Source organism: Melanotaenia boesemani, chromosome 22 (assembly GCF_017639745.1).
Source record: "Melanotaenia boesemani isolate fMelBoe1 chromosome 22, fMelBoe1.pri, whole genome shotgun sequence".
NCBI classification, from domain to species: Eukaryota; Metazoa; Chordata; class Actinopteri; order Atheriniformes; family Melanotaeniidae; genus Melanotaenia; species Melanotaenia boesemani.
The window spans coordinates 14,541,425-14,560,935 of record NC_055703.1 but is presented as its reverse complement, the minus strand read 5'-3'; the positions used below and the strand labels follow the sequence as shown (position 1 = coordinate 14,560,935).

General features: G+C 37.6%; 1 protein-coding gene across 2 annotated transcripts; it reads right to left on the bottom strand.

Moving 5' to 3' along the window:
• Positions 1–512: 512 nt before the first annotated feature.
• Positions 513–17,547, bottom strand: LOC121633929 (potassium voltage-gated channel subfamily H member 5-like). Of its 2 annotated transcripts, XM_041976271.1 has the most exons (12): positions 17,348–17,547; positions 15,762–15,885; positions 15,326–15,432; positions 15,061–15,189; positions 14,301–14,416; positions 13,768–14,160; positions 12,828–12,917; positions 11,290–11,719; positions 7,453–7,652; positions 4,578–4,830; positions 4,138–4,334; positions 513–2,635 (listed from the first exon to the last, which is right to left on the bottom strand). In XM_041976271.1, exons 1-12 carry the CDS (start codon positions 17,418–17,420, stop codon positions 1,487–1,489), a joined length of 3,261 nt encoding a protein of 1,086 aa, XP_041832205.1. In that variant the 5' UTR covers positions 17,421–17,547; the 3' UTR covers positions 513–1,486. The 2 variants fall into 2 exon arrangements, with proteins under 2 accessions (XP_041832205.1, XP_041832206.1); XM_041976272.1 differs by lacking the exon at positions 12,828–12,917.
• Positions 17,548–19,511: the final 1,964 nt, after the last annotated feature.

Sequence of the window (19,511 nt, the reverse complement as noted above, 5' to 3'; positions counted from 1 at the left end):
CTAAAGACAAATTTCCTATCTGTCTGTGCTGCGTTTTTTTCGTGAATGGAGAAAAGAATATTAAGCTTAGCATTAATCTAAGGATGAAAATAAATAATTAATTCAAAGACGAAAGACATTTTAAAATATGCCTTTGTTTTTCCAGATAATTCTAAAATTAATAAATCTAAAATGAACTGCCGAAGACATGTAATTATATAGGTCTAATAGTTTTCAGTGAACATTTTTTATTGAGAAAAAAAAAGAAAAATGCAGTGGTTTAAAAGAAGTCACAGAAAGATATCCATGCTAAAACTTTTCCTCTGTTAAAATAAGTAGCTCCTGTTTTTATTTACCTTTTTTTATATACTTTCTAAAAACTGATTGCAACAACTTTTCTGGTTGCCATGACTCAAATATATGAATAAAGCATTTACACAACGCATAAAATCTTATTGTATGTAGCAATTTTCCAAGTCTTCAATTTACATACAGTAAAATGGACTACGGTGTAACAAAACAGAAACAACAAATGGTGAGCAGGCATCAGTTTTCATTATTCGTAACACAACTCTCAGATTCCTTCAGATACATACAAAGTGATTAAATTTATTAAACTAAAAAAAAAAACGTTACTAAATTGACTAAACAGTCACATGCTGACATCTTACAAGTTAAGGTCATTTGCAGCCAGACAGAAAAGTGAAATGGTATCTATGATCATCCTTTCTACCAAACAAATAGACCTGAGCACTTGCTGTGATTGCCTGCCGAAATATCCATGTTATTCAAGGAAAATACATCTTAGATTAAAAACTAATAGTATATTGCCATTCCTGCTATTCCTTTTTTACATGCACAGTAAAACTGGTTTCTAAAGAGTTAATTTAATTAATGCATAGCTCATAGATATTTTCAATATCTTCTGGTTTTAACAGTACTTTGAAAAAGTAGGGGAAAAAACTAACAGATTTTCATTTATATTACAAAACATCTTAAAACCTGAAAGGGTTGATTGTCCGTCATTAAAGTAAGGCACATTTTATCACCTGACTCTAAAGATAGTTGCTTTCATGAGCAACAAAAGCATATGAGACAAAGTGAGTAATTAGTGTAAATGGATGAAGATAATAGTTTTAACTCAAAGTTTGTTTCCTCAGGCTGGCATGTTTTAACAAGCACCTTCATCAGAGTTTCATACATAAAAGTTTAGGACCTATTCTTCTTGAAAAATGTCTAAAATGTGCTAATTTTCTTGAAACAACAGTTTTGTTTGTTACTTATTTGTTCCTGCACCTTCTTAATGTTCTGGGATCTGAAACAGACAGCCACTAAAGTGCTTCATTAGACTATTAGAAAAATCCCTGGGATTTTGTAATGGTAAGGTTACACAAAAAGGATTTCTTCATGCAGTCAAATTTTTAATGGAAGTTTCTTCCACTCCGGCAGGACATGCAGGGTGCTCATCTAAATCCATTTTCCTAACAGATCCCATTGGTGAGAAAATTTAAAAGCGCTCATCTTCAGTTTCATGTGCAACAGGTATGGAGACGGCGACTGAGTCTTGACTTTTTATTCTTGCTTTCGAAGAAGCTGGAGGTAGTGAGAATCTCCTTTTCGTGGACAGCAACCTGAGGATCTCGCTCAACTGCGATTCCAGAAGACACAGTCGGCTGCTTAGTTTCTTAATGTCTCCTTTGAGCTCCAGCTTGGCTTCGTGGAGCGTGGCTTGAAGCAGAGCTTGTTCAGAGGATGGCTGCATGAAGGACTGTCTGAGGGAGACCTCAGTATAAACCCCCAGACTGTGCTCAAATGGATTTCTCTCCATTGGGCTCCTTGCCATTGGACTTCGCTCAAAGGAGCTTCTTGACTCTCCAGCTCTATCGATGCGCAGGTCACTCTTTGTGATGCCACTGTCGCACGAGTCAGTCTTGTGGAGGACGCTTGTTTCTTTCCCTGCCTCTCCTACAGTGATGTCACCCTCAGTGTTCCCCATCTGTCTGCCCTCTTCAGTTTCCTGGTTCTTGATGGCAGCAGCGGTCTCTTCTGAGTGCTGTGGTGCTTTTGGCCACTCCTCCGCTTTCTGCTTCTCTTGCTCCACAGCAGGACGTGTTGGTTCAGCAGATGTGGCGCTCTTAAACTTTGCCCACCCTCGAGCGCCTCTGCTGCTGCCGTGGACACCACCTGTAGTGCCCACTGCACCTGCAACACTGCTGGTACCTCTCTCACAAAGCTGATTCTCACCACAAGGCCTTGCTTTAGACTCAAGAGTTGCCTGTGTGCAGCTTTGCTGTGATTTTTCAGCATGGACAGACACTTGTCGAGGTGCAGCCACATTGCAACTGCTGCTTTCATTCTCCCCTCCTGTGCAGGGTGTGCTGTTGTGAACAGTAGAGCTGGGCTCCTGCTGATGAGAAGACACAGACTGATGCTGAGTCTGAGCGTGTGTGTCGCTGTGGTGACGATGCTGCGTCTCCACCTGAACGCAGTTATGATCAAAGTGGGAGGGCGACTCGCCAGGGCTTTGAGCATCTCTCTGCTGTCTGAACCTCTGGAACAACTTGCGAACGGGGTGATCATCAGGGATAGAGAGCACCACCTGGCTCTTCTGATGCTCCTCCTCTTTCTTCACATCAGCAATCTTTCTGAAGATTATCTGCACGACAGAGTTTGTGCATGAGAACAGTGATGCAATATATAAAGATAAACACGCATTTAGATTACAGCAGCTGAATAACACTTCCAGCATGAATGTAGATTTAATGCTGAAGCTGCTATGTATGTTGAAATATTACTGACTAAAACAAAAAAATTGAACAAAAGAAAAATATTTATGGAGCAAGAATTTAGTAATGGAGTGATATAAAGATCTTCATACACCTGAGCTTCTGCTGAAGAGTAAATAAAATGGTTAACTTCAACTTTTCATTTGACAAACTTGCTGCTCCTACTAACCATAAAGAAGAGACTTTATCACCAACATCTTCAAAGCTGAACTTTTACAGCCTATAATTTAATTGACAAGCAAATCAAACACAACAAATCAAATATATTTTAAAGTAAGCTATTTTTATTGTTTTTGAAAAATATTATGTGTTAAATCTGAGTCTGTTGCCAGCAACAGATAAAAAAAACAACAAAAAAAACATGTTTTGTGGCATCACAATTCCATTTAACAAAACTCTTGGCTTTCAAGAAGGCCAGTCGCTGAATGAATTTCCCCCATTGTTGCTTGATATAGGCTTACAGCTCCTCAACAGTCCAAATTCAGGTCATCTTTACAGTATTTACAATTGAATATAGAGTTTACAAGATGTGCAAATCACTGCTTTTGTGTCTTTTTATTTCATACTCATGCAGAACTGGACAGTTGCTTAAGCTGCTCAAATGAATAATGAATGATTAAATTTTCACCTTATATATTTAAAGTGTCAGAAACCTTTCAACCTGCAGCAACAAATTCTTTAGATTCAGATCTGCTTCACTGAGAAAACTTGTTTAATTTCAGCAAGTGACTATATAAGATGTCTTCTCAGTGAGTTGACTTGCACGAGACAGAGGGAAATGAAAATATATTGTTGCTTAGAGAATTTAAAATTATTATAAAATGGTCTTTGTTTGTACGAAGGTGTTTCTCCGTAAACTCACTGTCATACCAGCAACATATCAAGTAGTTATGAATATGATTAATTACTTCAAGAAAGTCAATATTTTAAATGTTTGTGAGGCTTCAGAGGTTTAAGTCCTAAACAAAGCACACAACAAACAACATGAGCTGTATTTATTTTGAAGGGATTATCCATTAAAATATAATAAATATTGAACTCAGAGTACTTTGGTCCACTTTGGTTGTTTTAAAGTGCTTTATAAAGAAAGCTGGATTGCATAAAATTTATTATAGTATAATTTCTGCATCATCTTCAGTATTTTTGACTATGGTCATCGGTGTTTTATGAGCTCTTTTAAGCTCTTTCCTGAATCTTTGTGATGACACAACAGGAATAATCCAGGTGTCCTGGGTTTTAAATCCAGCTGTGGAAAAAGTTCTAAAATAGCCAAACACTTAATGACTGAACTGAAAGCAGCAGATTTGTTTCACATAACCTGTAAAAATAAAACAGCTGTTACACGGAAGCTGCACGTTTCAGTCATTTTTACCCTTTTCCGTAGATTACAGGTGAGGATGAGGTTGCGGGAGAACGAGTTGGCGAATGATGTGTAAAAATCCAGCACCCTCATCAGAGCTTCCCTCCTGATGACGTGCAGGTCGCAGTAAGTCAGCGCTCGCACGTTTGCACAGGCTCGAGCAGGCGTGGTCTCTTTCCAGAACACGTCTCCAAACACATCACTTTTACCTGAACGGGAAGGAACATCCTCTGTTTGTTAATAATGAGCCAAAAAGTTCTGGATTCTACAACATGAGCATCTTATGTTTCAGTAAAATATTTATTATAAGAGGATTAAAATCAGCGGTGAATAGATAGAAGAAACCATTCAGAGTTGGATTTTAAATTAAGACCCTAAGACAAGTTCAGTTCTAGTTTAATGTTTGAGAATAAGCCCTGGTCTATTTCATGAATAGAATTACATATTAATACCTAGTATTGCAATGACCTCATCGTCCTGGATGACTTCAAGTGAGCCAGAGACGACAAAACAGAGCGTATCAACGCTTTCTCCAATATGGAAGATGAGGTCTCCTGGTGCACAGTGAGTGGTCTGAAACTCCACTGCGAGGGAGCGTAAACAGCCGTCACTTGCCAGACGAAACGCCGGGTGGTCGTTGAACACCTGTCTGTTGAGGTGAACGCAGATGTCTGCGCGCATGTCTTTAGGACAGATGGAAAGAACCTGAGAGAAATGGTCAAATTTCACAAGAAACAGGGAATCATTAAAAGAAAAAGCATATTGGTTAAATATGGATTACAAATTTATAGAAATGTGCAAAAGTTCAAAGCTTCTAAATAATAAAAGCTCTTCTTTTTGTCCCATTCTCGGTCGTAATGATCCCACACTGCTTTAGTAATGCTGAGATCTGAACCTTGAGGAGGATTCATTACCACATAACACCTGTTGCCACTGATTCTCAGTCGAGTTCTTGTGTCATTTAGCATACCTCAGGTGTTTCTTCCTTAAAACTACTGACTTCTGGACAGGCATATATATATATATATATATATATATATATATATATATATATATATATATATATATATATATATATATATGTAGAGAGAGGGGGGGGGGGGACTATATATACTTTTTATATTATTTTTATATAAAATAAAAATAATAAAATAAACAAAAATAAAACATGTAAATAACACAATAAAATTACAAAATTATGTAAATGTGTAAATGAGGCAAAATACTGTTGAAACTACATTTAATTTGTTCAAGTAGTATCATGTTTATAATGTTTTTTCAAAAGTATAGTTCATTAAATGTGAACATCTTGATAATAAACTTGTATTTCTTTGCACTAAAACAAAGGGTGAAATGAGTAGTTTTCATTATTTATAGGTTATTATACAGTTTTTTTTTTCTGGCCCAGCCCCCAGGGGATCAAATTGCCCTGTATCTGACCCCTTAACTAAAATGTAAATTAACACTCCTGGTTTAGGTGGTACTTGGTTATAAAATGATTCCAAAGGCATAGACATCGTAGGCTATATATAAATAATAACAGTGGCATCATCTCTTGATTTGTGGACTTCTTAAGTTTGCTTGGTCTGACGGTGATCCTGCTGACATTACACCTATATACAGGACTGTCTCAGAAAATTAGAATATTGTGAAAAAGTTCTTTATTTCCTGCAATGCAATTAAAAAACATGAAATGCCATACATTCTGGACTCAGTACAAATCAACTGAGATATTGCAAGCCTTTTATTGTTTCAATATCGCTGATTATGGCCTACAGCTTAAGAAAACTCAAAAATCCCATCTCAAAATATTAGAATATTTCCTCAGACCAAGTAAAAAAAAAAAATTATAACAGCAAAACAAAATCAAACATTTGAAAATGTCCATTAATGCACTCAGTACTTGGTTGGAAATCCTTTTGCATGGATTACTGCATCAATGCGGCGTGGCATGGAGGCAATCAGCCTGTGGCATTGCTGAGGTGTTATGGATGCCCAGGATGCTTCAATAGCGGCCTTTAGCTCATTTGCATTGTTGGGTCTGGTGTCTTTCAGCTCCTTCTTCACAATACCCTACATATTCTCTATGGGGTTCAGGTCAGGGGAATTGGCAGGCCAATCGAGGACAGTAATGCCATGGTCAGTACACCAGTTACTGGTGGTTTTGGCACTGTGGGCAGGTGCCAGATCATGCTGGAAAATGAAATCATCATCTCCATAGAGCTTTTCAGCAGACGGAAGCATGTAGTGCTCTAAAATCTCTTGGTACACAGCTGCATTTACTCTGGACTTGATGAAACACAGTGGACCAACACCAGCAGCTGACATGGCTCCCCAAACCATCGCTGACTGTGGGAACTTCACACTGGATTTCAAGCAACCTGGATTTTGCGCCTCTCCAGCCTTTCTCCAGACTCTGGTGCCTTGACTCCCAAATGAAATACAAAACTTGCTTTCGTCTGAAAAGAGGACTTTGGACCACTCTGCAACTGTCCAGTGCTTCTTTTCCATAGCCCAGGTCAGACGCTTCTTCCGCTGTCTTGAGTTCAGAAGTGGCTTGACCATGGGAATACGGCTATTGTACCCCAGTTCCCTGACACGTCTGTGAACAGTGGCTTTTGATACCTGGACTACAGCTTCAGTCCACTGTCTTTGAAGCTCCCCCAAATTCTGGAAGCGGCTCTTCCTCACAATGCTGTTAAGGCTGCGGTCATCTCTCTTGGTTGTGCAGCGTTTCCTGCCACATTTCCCCCTTCCAACAGACTTTTTGTGAATGTGCTTTGAAACTGCACTCTGTGAACAGCCTGCTCTTTGAGAAATTTCTTTTTGTGTCTTACCCTCCTGATGGAGAGTGTCAATGATGGTCCTCTGGACAGCAGTCAGATCAGCAGTCTTCCCCATACTTGTGATTTAGTTTACTGACCCAAGCTGAGTGTTTTTCAAGGCTCAGGAAACCCTTGCAGGTGTTTCGAGTTAATTTGACGATTCAAGTGATTAGTTGAATAGCCTACTAGTATACTTTTTCATGATATTCTAATATTTTGAGATAGGATATTTGGGTTTTCTTAAGCTGTAGGCCATAATCAGCAATATTGAAACAATAAAAGGCTTGCAATATTTCAGTTGATTTGTAATGAATCCAGAATGTATGACATTTCATGTTTTTTAATTGCATTACAGGAAATAAAGAACTTTTTCACAATATTCTAATTTTCTGAGACAGTCCTGTACACTTATAAACTGTTTCAGAAACAATTTAGTTTCATTTTTAGTTTACAACTTCATAACATTTACTAACACTAATGTATGTATCAAAATTAGCAATACCTTGTCTGTGTCAATGCCCTTGGACATAGCCCAGGTGGAGACAATGAAGTCCATGACCCTCTCGCTCAGACCTTTGGGAACCTGGTAAAGCTTGAGGAAGTCACGCACATTGTTGAGCATCTCATGATAGCGGTTTGTGTTGGTATACATCTGCTGGAAGATGGTGGTGACATTTCCAAAGATGGTTGCATACAGCAATGCTAAAAGAAAAGATGAAAGAGAAAAATCAAGCGGGGAAAAACAGCCATGCTGACATGCAGGGTGAGTTTACTTAACTACATGAGAGCATTCTGAAGTGTAAAATAATCATTACATCATGATTAGATTAATTGTATTTGTGAGAACAATATTCAGACTTAAATTCAATTAAACCAATGATCAATTTATTATTATTATTATTATTATTATAGACATAAGACATAATTATTTGTGTGGATTAAATTAATTTTAAGGGCTATGTTGAGGGATTTATTCTCATCATTTTTCGTTTCTATTTAATGCTGAATTAAGACTACAAGCAATAATTTCATAGAAACATTTCATTGATCGTTTTCATTTGTGTTAAGTTTTTAAAATATCATTTATATTACACATTTTCTCAGGCAGAGTGTCGTGCTGCGGTGGCCTCAAAGAGTCAGTCAGTATCTCATATCGTGAGGTTTTACCCACTCAAGGAGAAAACGTTGTCTCCACTCTCCTCAGCAGGATCATAGAGGTTAGGATGCATATCTAACGTGATGGCTCATTGTCCACTTACACCACTCCAGCCTGCAGGCAAATTCTCCCTTTCTTCAATCGCTTGCTGCTATCACATAATTACCGTATCTGTAGCAGGAGATTTATTGGCCACAATTGAACCCGACACAGCGGTGTTACTGAGTGGTCTTTGTTATCGGGGCACCATCAGAGTAATGGGTGTTTACTCTCGTAAGGACAAACCTTGGAGCATGACTGTCAGTTTTTGTGTTCCCTCTAGTTCTATTGTATCATTTTCCATGCTGTTTTCAAAGAGCAGGCCAAAGGTTAAAGCATGCAGGTGAGTTATGACACAGGTACTTCGGAGGAGAAGACACTTGGGTAAAGCTATCAGTGGGTACTGATAATAAATCATGTGTAATAGTTAAACATCATTCAAATGTTACTTTTTTTTTTAACTTCCCCAGATATAAATCCTATTTTGTGAGTAAATAAACAGATTTCTTGACAAACATGTTAGCCACATTTAAGTATGATTAATGTAATTTAATCCCTAAATTAAAGCTATTCTTAATGTTGGGTAGAGAATAGGCTTAGTGTGCTGTACACTATATTATATGTCAGTGATGTTACACAACCATACAGTACATGGTGAATTCTACTGTTGAGTTCATGTTACACAAGACTATTATCTACTCTACTTCTTCCTCATTGTATACCATTAAAAATGCATCTCAAACTCTATGTGAAGAATGTAAAACTTCAGTTATAATAAATGTAGACTAAAAACAAAAATCTGACCAGCTTCACGTGGACTCAGTTCAGCATATAAGAATAAGTACATAGTCGTAATATTTTACCATGAGAATTAATATAAATTATGAAGTAAAAAAATAAAAATGGTGGGGGAAAATAATCTGAGTGAATTAACACATAGACAATGCTTTTCTGATGTGATGAGCAACCTTCAGAAAGACATTCGCAGAGCAGGCTGTGATGGGCGCTGAACATGTCACATTTTATTATTGACAAAGTCGAGTCCTAAACTCTCAGCTGTGCTTCAAGGCTGCAGTGAAATGTGAAATTGCATGACATAAGACAATGCTTTGTGTGGAGTCCATCAGGGATTAGGATCTATTCCTTTGACTAAATGCCAAATTCTGTCATTAATAAACCAGGATTTAAAGATTTTAAGTTCATGGCTGTGTATATCAGTAATTAAAGTTTGTATTTTTTTGGTTTTAGTGCTACATATTTAGTTTAGTTTCAGCCACTGCACAATGTATATACTGACTGACAAAATTGTGTTTTGTTTTGATAAAATATTTACACAAAAATAAAATATGAAATAAGTATTTTTACAGGGTTAACTGATCCAGATAAATACATTAAGTCTAAATAAAATAATCTATATACATTTCTGATAGAATAACATCCATACCTCACTGGCAACTTTATCTGATCCACTTGTTTAATTGCTTGTTAGCACAAATATCCAGTCAGCCAATCACATGGCAGCTCGTTTTGGCATGTAAACATGATCAAGACAACTTGCTGAAGTTCAAACTGAGCATCAGAGTGGAGAAGAAAGGAGGTTTAAGTGTATTGGTTGTTGGTGTCAGATTGGCTGGCCTGAGTATTTCAGAAACTGCTGATCTACTGGGAATTTCACACACAGCCATCTTTAGGGCTTACAGAGAATGCTCCGGAAAAGAGAAAACATCCAGTGAGCGGTAGTTGTCTGGACCAAAATATCTTCTTGATGGCAGAGGTCAGAAGCGAATGGGCAGACTGGTTAGAAATGACAGAAAGGCAACAATAACTCAGACAAACACTGGGGCACACTGAGCACACTCAGCTAAGAACAAGAACCATGAGACCATTAGCACAGGCTCACTGAAACTGGACAAAAAAGATTAGAAAAAAATGTCTTGGTATGAGGGGTCTTATTTTTAGCAATCAGATGCCAGGGAGAGTCAGAATTTGGGGTGAACAATATGCATGGATCTCTCCTGCCTTGTATAAGCAGGTTGGTGGTGTAATGGTGTGGGGGAATATTTTTTGGCACACTTTGAGTTCCTTAGTACTCAGAGACTATTTGAGAACCACATCCTTCCTGAGTATTGTTACTGACCACAGTTTATTCATCTTGTGATGGCTAATTGCAGCAGGACAATGCACCATGTCACAAAACTCAAATAATCTCTAACTGGTTTCTTTAGCATGACAGTAAGTTCACTATGCTTCAGTGGCCTCCACAGTCACCAGATCTCAATCCAATAGAGCACTTTCGGGATGTGGTGGAACAGGAGTTTATCCTTATGAATGTGTAACCAACAGATCTGAATCACTGTGTGATGCTGTCATGTCACTATGGACCAAAATCTCTCATGAATGTTTCCAACACCTTGTTTAATCTATGCCATGAAGAATTAAGTCAGTTCTGAAGGCAACCCAGTACTCTCAAGAGGCACCTTATAAAACTGTCGTTGACAGTCGTTGACGGTATAAACTAATCTATACTGTCACAGGAAGGTGCCATGTATTATAGCACAACTCTGTGAAGATCCTTCTAACCCAGTACAGCATAACTTATATAGCTATATAGCTAGCACTTGGGGGGAGGAGCCCTGTCTTGACAAGAATGCCAGGAAGAACATCCAGGTTGTTTAATTTCCTGCAAGGTTCTGCTGGTGCAGGGAGTGAGATATTCAAAAATGAGAGCAAAAAAAAAAAAAAAAACAGGGAAATGGGTAGATCTCCATATTGGTTTGCAGATGTTGTCCTTACACAGATCACTTACACATGATGCCACTGCAGATATTTGACTGGCATGTTTAAATACTACATGTCTCACTTGGCTGCTTATTAAAAGTCATAGCTTGTGCCATTATATCACACTGTCTCTGAGTGAGTTTATTGTCACGATAATGTCATCTCAGTATAGTGCTCCATTAGCTATCACTCAGGAGCAGCAATAATGATACCATTATACTGTTATGTTATGTAATATCAGATCTATTAGATTTGTTTCCCCTTCACTTGATGCTTAACGTCATGACAGCATGTATTGGAAGGCAAAGAAGATTCAGAAGTCCTTCTACAAACTTTAAAACAAATTGTTAGCAGTAGGGTACTTACAGCCCACCATCATCATGGCCACGGAGAAAATCTTCTCACCATCTGTTGTCGGGGCAATGTTGCCAAATCCAATGGTGGTGAGGCTTGTCATGGTGAAGTAGAGGGAAGAAATGTATAGGGTGTCTTTACTGGGACCGCCCTCCCACTGGCCTGTTCCACTGGCATTGTAGCGGTATGGCGTTCCAATACTAAGAGCCAACTGGTAGAGCCAGCTGTCTGTTTTAATGCTGTTGGTGGTCTCATCAATTACTTCATGGTCCCCAATGCTGTACCAGATACAGGCAAGCCAGTGTGCCACTAGGCCGAAAACACACACCAACAGAACCAGGACGGCCGCCCCGTACTCCAAGTAGTGATCTAGCTTCCGGGCCACTCGGCCCAAACGCAGCAGGCGGATCACCTTCAGAGAACTGAAGAGGCTGCTGAGACCCTGCAGGGTGAGACAAAGAAACAGTGAGTCAGACATACAGCATCTAGATGGCAAAAGTGAAACATTTAGGACTATTTGTAACCTATATGATAATCTATTAAACTCAATTATATATTATTAAACTTTTTAATCCTCCATGATATGTTACTGATTAATTTGTTTTTTTTTAGCCCTGTCATGAGAGCAGAAACATAAACACGATATACACAATAAGTACATGCTGCATTACATGTTAATATTACAAAATGTGTTGGCAAACAGCCGCATGTTGTCACATCTGGCAGACATGGAACAACACTGATATTCATTTGTAAACACACTTCAACCACCTGGTGCACGCAAGCCCAATATTTACTTTTCTTTTGGCTCCATTTACTGACCATCAACACCTGTTGAAAATACATGTCTGCGCTTTCAACCTGTCCTCCTACATTCATGGCCATATTAGTCATCTGCTCCAACTAACTCCTACAACATATATGCTGTTTTTGTACAGCATTTTGACTTACTACTCTCAGGATTAGAATTATTGGGGTTATTTAATCTGAATTCACTGCATGATTAGGTTATGAAAACAATGGTTGGTGTTAAATTATTGTATTTTTTACAACACTAACAACATGTTGGAATGTGTTACAAGGGTGATGAATATAACTACAATTTTATATGTAAGGGTGTATGTAATAATTGATTCAGAATCACACTAAAGCTTGCTTAATTTTAAAATGTAGATATTGTAAGTCATGTTAATATCTTGTATAAGTAACCACTGCTCTGCTTCCTTAAGGCAGGATGCTTTAAGTTCTTTAGCTATAAGGTCTGCTTTATTAATATTATTGATAAATAGTCAGCTGATTCCACAAGCTATTTTATAGTGTGGTAAATAGATTATTAGACTTCTCATTGAAAATACATATATAAGATTATGGGTTAGAAAATCCAAACTATGAGCTAAAAGATAGTAAAATGTTCCATATCCACTGAGGAACTTGGTTGGTTTAGTGATAAATCTGAGTGATTTTGTCACGATAATTAACATAATATCATACACTGCAAGTTTATTTTGAGCCTGTGTTAAATTGTAAAAAGCTTGAAAAGTAAGACTCACGGGGAGAAAAGAGTCTTCTGTTCGCGTAATATTCCTGTAGTGTGAAATCTCCCGAATATGACCCGCTGGAGAAGCATGTTGGACGGCATCCTTCATAAGAAAACATATTCACTGTTAATCTGCTGTGAAAAGAACTTTAAACTGTCAAAGCTATTGTAAAAAGAAATCAATCATCAAGGGAACATCAGCCATTAAAGCAACCGTTTTAAAGAGAACATATTTTACTGATTTACATGTTCATATTGTTATTTAGGCTCTACCAGAAGAGGTGTACATGCTTTAACATTCTCGCTGCTCAGTGCAGCAGCACACTTTGTTATCCTCTGTCTGAACAGTTCTGTTTTAACTCTTGATCTCCCAACAAAACCCAGTGTGTTCTGTTTCAGTATCTGGACCCATGAAAACAAGGAAGTATTGGTTAAGGAGGTAACCCCGACTCAGGACAAAATTTCCCAAGAGTTGTTTTGTGGAAGTAAAACTGCATCTACACAGTCAAACCTGAATCAGTTCTGAAGAAAGATGAGACACCTGTAGACAACCACTTTAGAGGAACCTCTATTTCCACAATAACTTGCGTCTCACCCACTTATTTTTCACATTCAAACTGAGAAAGCTAACAAAACCGCCAGCTGGATCTGTGTTGCACTAACTCAGAAGGAAAACAATGAAACAGATAATTCTCATAGAGTCCTTGTTTGCTCTGTGCTCTCAAATTAGTTTCTGTAATTTCCAGCTGTCTTCAACATGCCTCTGGTTTGTGGACATAAAAGCTGATGCTAACCCCTGCAACTTACCAACTTTCAGGATTTCCCCAGTGAGGTGGGATACTCCCATAAATTAATTAATAAATAATAGACTGAATTTTTATGCTCATAAAAAAGTCTATAACACGTGGAACAAATGGGATGAACCCACAAAAAGCTTAATAAAGTTTACTCACGTCCTCTACATGTTCAAATGCATTGATGATGTCATAGGGCAGACAGGACAGCAGGTCAATGACAAACCACGTTTTCAGGTAATTCATCCGAATCAGCCTCGCGTCTGATATGACCTCCCCAGCTGGACCCACAAAAGTGGTGTGGAAGTTGAGCACAATGTCAATCAGAAAGATGACGTCGACCACGCTGTCCACCACCAGCCAAGCCAAGTTGTTCTGCTTGGTTTTGAAGGAAACATTATATGGCACCATGATGGCAGTGTAGAAGGTGAGGATGAGGATGACCCAGTCCCAGGTGGTCTTGAAGGTGCAGTAGTGGAGGATGATGTGTGGAGGGGTCTTAGGGGCCTCCTGTTTGTACTGAGGAAGAATGTCTGATCCTAGCTGAAGAGCCTTTGAATGAAAGGAAACATTTATAAGCATGAAGACAGAACCATAGCAAAAGGCTCCTCAAACCTGAACTAGTTCATGGTTTTATCTTGTGATTTTAAGAAGATCATCTGAAATCTGCTTCTGTTGTCAGGCCTGCTCACCTCAGCCAGTCTGGAAGGTTTGTGGCTGACCTCTGTTTTATTCAGTGGTGCTAGCTGCTGCACCAGGTTGCGATTGTTGGTAAGCGCCCGTGTGAGCCTGGCAAACTTTGTCCATCCTGTACACAGATAGAGATATCTATAATGGCAAACAGTGGTCATATTATGTAAAAGGATTTTTAAATTGTGTTCAGGGACTTAAATAATTTAAATGGCCTTTCTATGCACAGTTTTTAAGCACTTAAAATATCTGAATATTTTGTTAAATCAACCTAATGGATCTAAATACTCCAGTATGTATTGCTACAACATTAGTATTCAAATATGGTTTAAATAAAAGTTAATGACGGGATGACAGAACACACATATGCTGAGAGGACTTTTTTACTGTAAAACCTGCCGTCTGCGTACAAGTGCTCTTTTCATTCAGCTTCTTCTACATGTGGCCTGTCTGTCTTTCTCTTTCTACTTGATGAAAAAGTCTCTTAATCCCCTGGGACATGCTGCTGCATAGACCCCAAGAAAGCGCTGTTCACTGACCTGAACACACAACACCTGGACAGTTCTATGCAACACACCAGGAGACAAATGTCCGTTAAGTTACAGGCACTCAAGCACACTTGAGTTGTAACCGCACTTCATCCCCCACTGTTTTTTACTTAACTGGTTAGACTTTCTGAGATAAAGCCTGATGTTCCAGTATGAAGTACATTGAAATGCCATCAGGTTAAAATGGTTAGATTTTCTAGATGCACTCTCTCACCTTTAGCTGAATCTTCTTCAATGGGTTGTTTGAAAAGTGTGATGTCTCTAAAGGTGCAGAGGAAAAGCACCACCTTGTCATTTTCATTTCTGATTGGGGCGATCTGCATGTAAAGCCATATTGGTTTCCCTGTTAAGAATGAACAAAATACAGAGGTGTGTTGTGACATGAACTCCCACCCCCTGAAAGAAAAAGTAACTAATTAAATATTGCTTTTATTCATGCTTTTTAATGACTTTCTTTTTTTTTAAGTTATCATACTCACTATTCTTTGTATAGAGAAGCACCTCGTGGAAATCGGATTCGTAGCTGTTAAAGGTTTGTCTGATTTTGTCTATAGTTTTTTTATCGGTCAGGTCGCCATACATGAAACTGCAATACACAAAAAGTAAAAAGTCAAGAAGAATTTGGAAAGATGCAAGACACAACTTTTCCTTTAAATGAAAAACACAGACTAGTGATCACATATTCTTAAGATATTAAAACACATATTTGTAATTTATAATTTTGTAGCATATTTCTTTTTAACCACCTAAACTAGACCAAGACCAGACCAGAACAAGCATGCACTGACTGAGACAAAACCAAGATCTTTATGAGTTTGGAACAAGTCAAGATTAACGCCAAAGCAGAGAAAAAAATGTTTGAATTTAACTTTCGATCACTTTATATTCCCTTTATATTCAGGGCGAGCATCTCACTTGCACGTGCTGCTTCTGTGCATGACCTCAGCTCTGTGGTATCCAGATAGCTTGCAGAATCCATCATTACTGTATACAACTGGCCACTCCACAATCTGTGCATTCCCCAATAGGAAACTGGTTTCTGAAACAACACACAGGAAAATACTGGACTGATAACAAAGCCAAGAGGATACTGCATCACACAGCAGCAGTTACAACATTACACTGGCTCTTAATGTGTAGCCTCTAGATCATTTTGTCAATTGCATTTTCAATATTAATAAATTTTAAAAAGCTATGTGTGATTGTGATCCTGCTCATTGTAAAATTAAACCTCTGTATATATCATGCATATTTAAAATGGTGAACAACAATAAACAATCACATTGCTCTTTGTAATAGAAAAAAACAAGAAACAAGAAAAGTCATCAATATTTAAAGTAGCAGTAATCTGACGAGTTGTGGGGCAGAAATATTTGCTGATAAAATGGTTATGCACCATCCTTAATGCAAATTAAATATTAATGGTGAGCTGAAAAGGTTTTTATATTTACAACAGTTAAGATGCAGTCTGTAGTCTAGAGAGGTAGAGTTATGTTAACAGTTATGTTATGTTATGTTAGCAGATTTAAGACGTTAATATATGAATGTCAGTGTGGTTAATCTTCCTATGTGTTTTCTACTCTGCCACCTTTTTTAAACGAGACACTCAAACAACAATAATAACTGAAATATGCTTTTAACATATTAATAAGCAGAACTAAGACAAATTTCCAAACATTTAATGTGTCCTATGAAGAAACTGATCAGTCTGAAAGAAACTTTTTCAGTATTGCTGAAAATCATTACAGCAACTGGACTGAGTGCATGTGTAAAATCATAAGCTACATAGTAGAAAAAGGGAAATAAGACACCCACAGTATCAAATCCTATTAATAATCACCTAAACCTGAAGAAATTCCCCTTTTAGAAATGGCTGCAAATTCAATAAAAAAAAAAAAAAAGCGAAAAGCGAAAATAGAAAAAAGCATGTTCTCATATGAACTGTAAAAACATCAGACAATGTCAAACACGAGGCACAATGCCTCACATCTTCAGCTTTTTCATAATTACTTGAGCTAATGTTATGTTGCAAAACTAATTATTTATTGTTTCAAACACAGTGTTGTGTACTGCAAACAGTGAACTTGATCGTCTGACACAATCTCTACAGACAAATTAAACTAATTTCATTATTCGGGATTCTTCTTTTTTTCTGCTACCAATGCAATATTAGCCATGCACAAGCCTTTATTAATAAGATTATTACACAGATTTCAGTTAGGTGGCCTATATTAATCCAGAGAATTTATACGTGAGTCTTGGTTGGTTACATAATTCATCAGTGCACAAAAAGTCCTTCTTGGGTAAAAATGTACAGACTAACTTGGAAAAAATAAAAAGAGAGAAAGTGATGTTTACCGATGTTTTCCAGTAAATGTAACAAACAAACCAAACACATTTAGCCATCACAGTCCTGTGTGGTAGCGTACCTTTAGTTTTAAAATATTTATAATAGCAAATAACAACATGCTTATTTCCTCTTTTTTGGTAATAAAACTCACCGCTGGAGCGCCGGACAATGTTTTCCAGGAAGGTGTTTTGTGGAGCCACCAGCCCCCTCTTGCCCCCATGCATGATGGAGGGTTCCGGACAGAGACTCGATGCTGTGCGATGATGGTGGAGCTGGTATCAGCAACCACTCCGCGCGGACTGAAGCAGCAACGTGCAGCTCAAGCGTCAAAAGTGCTTCAATATATCCAGCATATCCGGGGGATGCTGTTAAAAACTTAAAAGACTCAACACTGGATTTAACATAGCTTTGTTTCTTTTTCTACATAAACTTAATTTTGTCTGTATATTTGTACGTGCATTTTTGTTATAACACCTCAGTTCACAAAAACTCGTACATTGTGTAAAAAGTAAATAAAAATAAAATATAATTATTTGCTAATCTCACAAACCCTTGTTTATCACAATAAAAATTAACAACATTTCAGATTATTAAACTGAGACATTTTACCTTTTCATGGAAAATATCAGTGTAAAGGTTGAGACTGGGAGATAAATACGAAATTGATTAAAGCTGATGAAACATAAATTTAGGTTTAAATTCTGTTGTCATTTAAGTGGTCCATAATTATTTTATTTATGTAAATATATTAATAAACATGTGTTGCTGATGTTTTGCACCATGTACTGGCAACTTTTATTTTGTATGAAAAGCGGAAGTGGGGGCTCTAAAAAAAGACGGTCCTTTTTAGACACCCCCAACATTTACATGAGCTCATTTCAAGACTGCGGCATTAGCGCGTCTTCAAAAGGTTGGAATAGGGGCAACAAAGAACTAGAAAAATAAGTTCCATAAATTAAAAAAATATTATTTGATAACTATTTAGTTTAACTGGCAAAAAATCAGTAACATGACGGTATAAGGAGCATTGCAAAGAGGCAGAGCATCTCAAATATAAAGCGTTTCACCACTTTACGACAAACTGCATTTAAAAATTGTGGAACAATTTCAGAAAAATGTTCCTTACTGTAAACTTGAGACGACTTTGAAGATCCCACCATCTGTGGGAACAAGAGGGATCTCTGTGAGCATGGAGCAAAGCTGAAGGTCAAAACTGGATGCTCATGATCTCTGAGCCATCAGGTGGCTCTGCATTGAAGGTATATGTCTATTAGAAATCATTGCATGGGCTCAGGAACACAAAATTCACCATGTAATCCATGAATGCAAGTTAAAGCTCAATCATGCAAAGAAGTGACCAAATGTGAACACAATCCAGAAATGTTGCCATATTTTCTGGGCCAATGCTCATGTAAAATGGTCTGAGACAAAGCAGACAACACAAAGCGCTTGCACCACATGTGATATTCACCCATTTACACCCCCATAGAAACATTGTGAGGCAACATGGGGTTCAGTGTCTTGCCCAAGGAGACTTCAGCATGGAGTCAGGGGAAGCCAGAATCAGTCCATCGACTTTCCGGTTGGTTGACGACTGTTCTTTCCTCCTTTTACACATCTGTAAATGCGCCATCAATGCTGAAAAGTACATAGTGGTTTCCATCCAGTCAAAGTCCCTTTCAGGGACGGTCTTGCATATTTCAGCAAAACAATGTTAAACCCATACTGCATCTTTAACAACAGGGTGGCTTTTCAGGAGAAGAGTCCACATGCTGAACTGTCAATCTTCACAAAAAAATATAAAAATAAAATAAATTAATAAATAAATAAATGGAGGGAATTGTTACTGGGACAACCTTTGTTTCCTAAAACTCCGGCAACACTTTCCACATGTTTAAAGTTGTTGTGAGGTTCTGAATCACAGGTATAATTTACTAATACTTTTACTGATGGAGATCTTTTTTAGACTTTAATGCTATTAGTTAGTTAGGTTCAGTGGTTTGAATGCTACCACTGGACTATTTGTCACTTTCATGTGTGAAACAAAACTTCTGCTTTTATATTTATAAGTCACCTGCTAACACGTCTGTGTTGGTAAGAGAGAACTTGTTGATTGGTGGCATCATTAACCCCCCATTTTTTCACGATAAGTAAAAAAAATAGATTAAAAAGAAAATATTGTGTTTCACAGCAATTCTTAGAAAGACTACAAGTTCTAAATAATTCCCAAAGAAGTGGGATGATGTAAAACATACAAACAGAAATAAATTATTTGTAGATTAATTAAATATTAAAATATTAATTACCTTATTTTT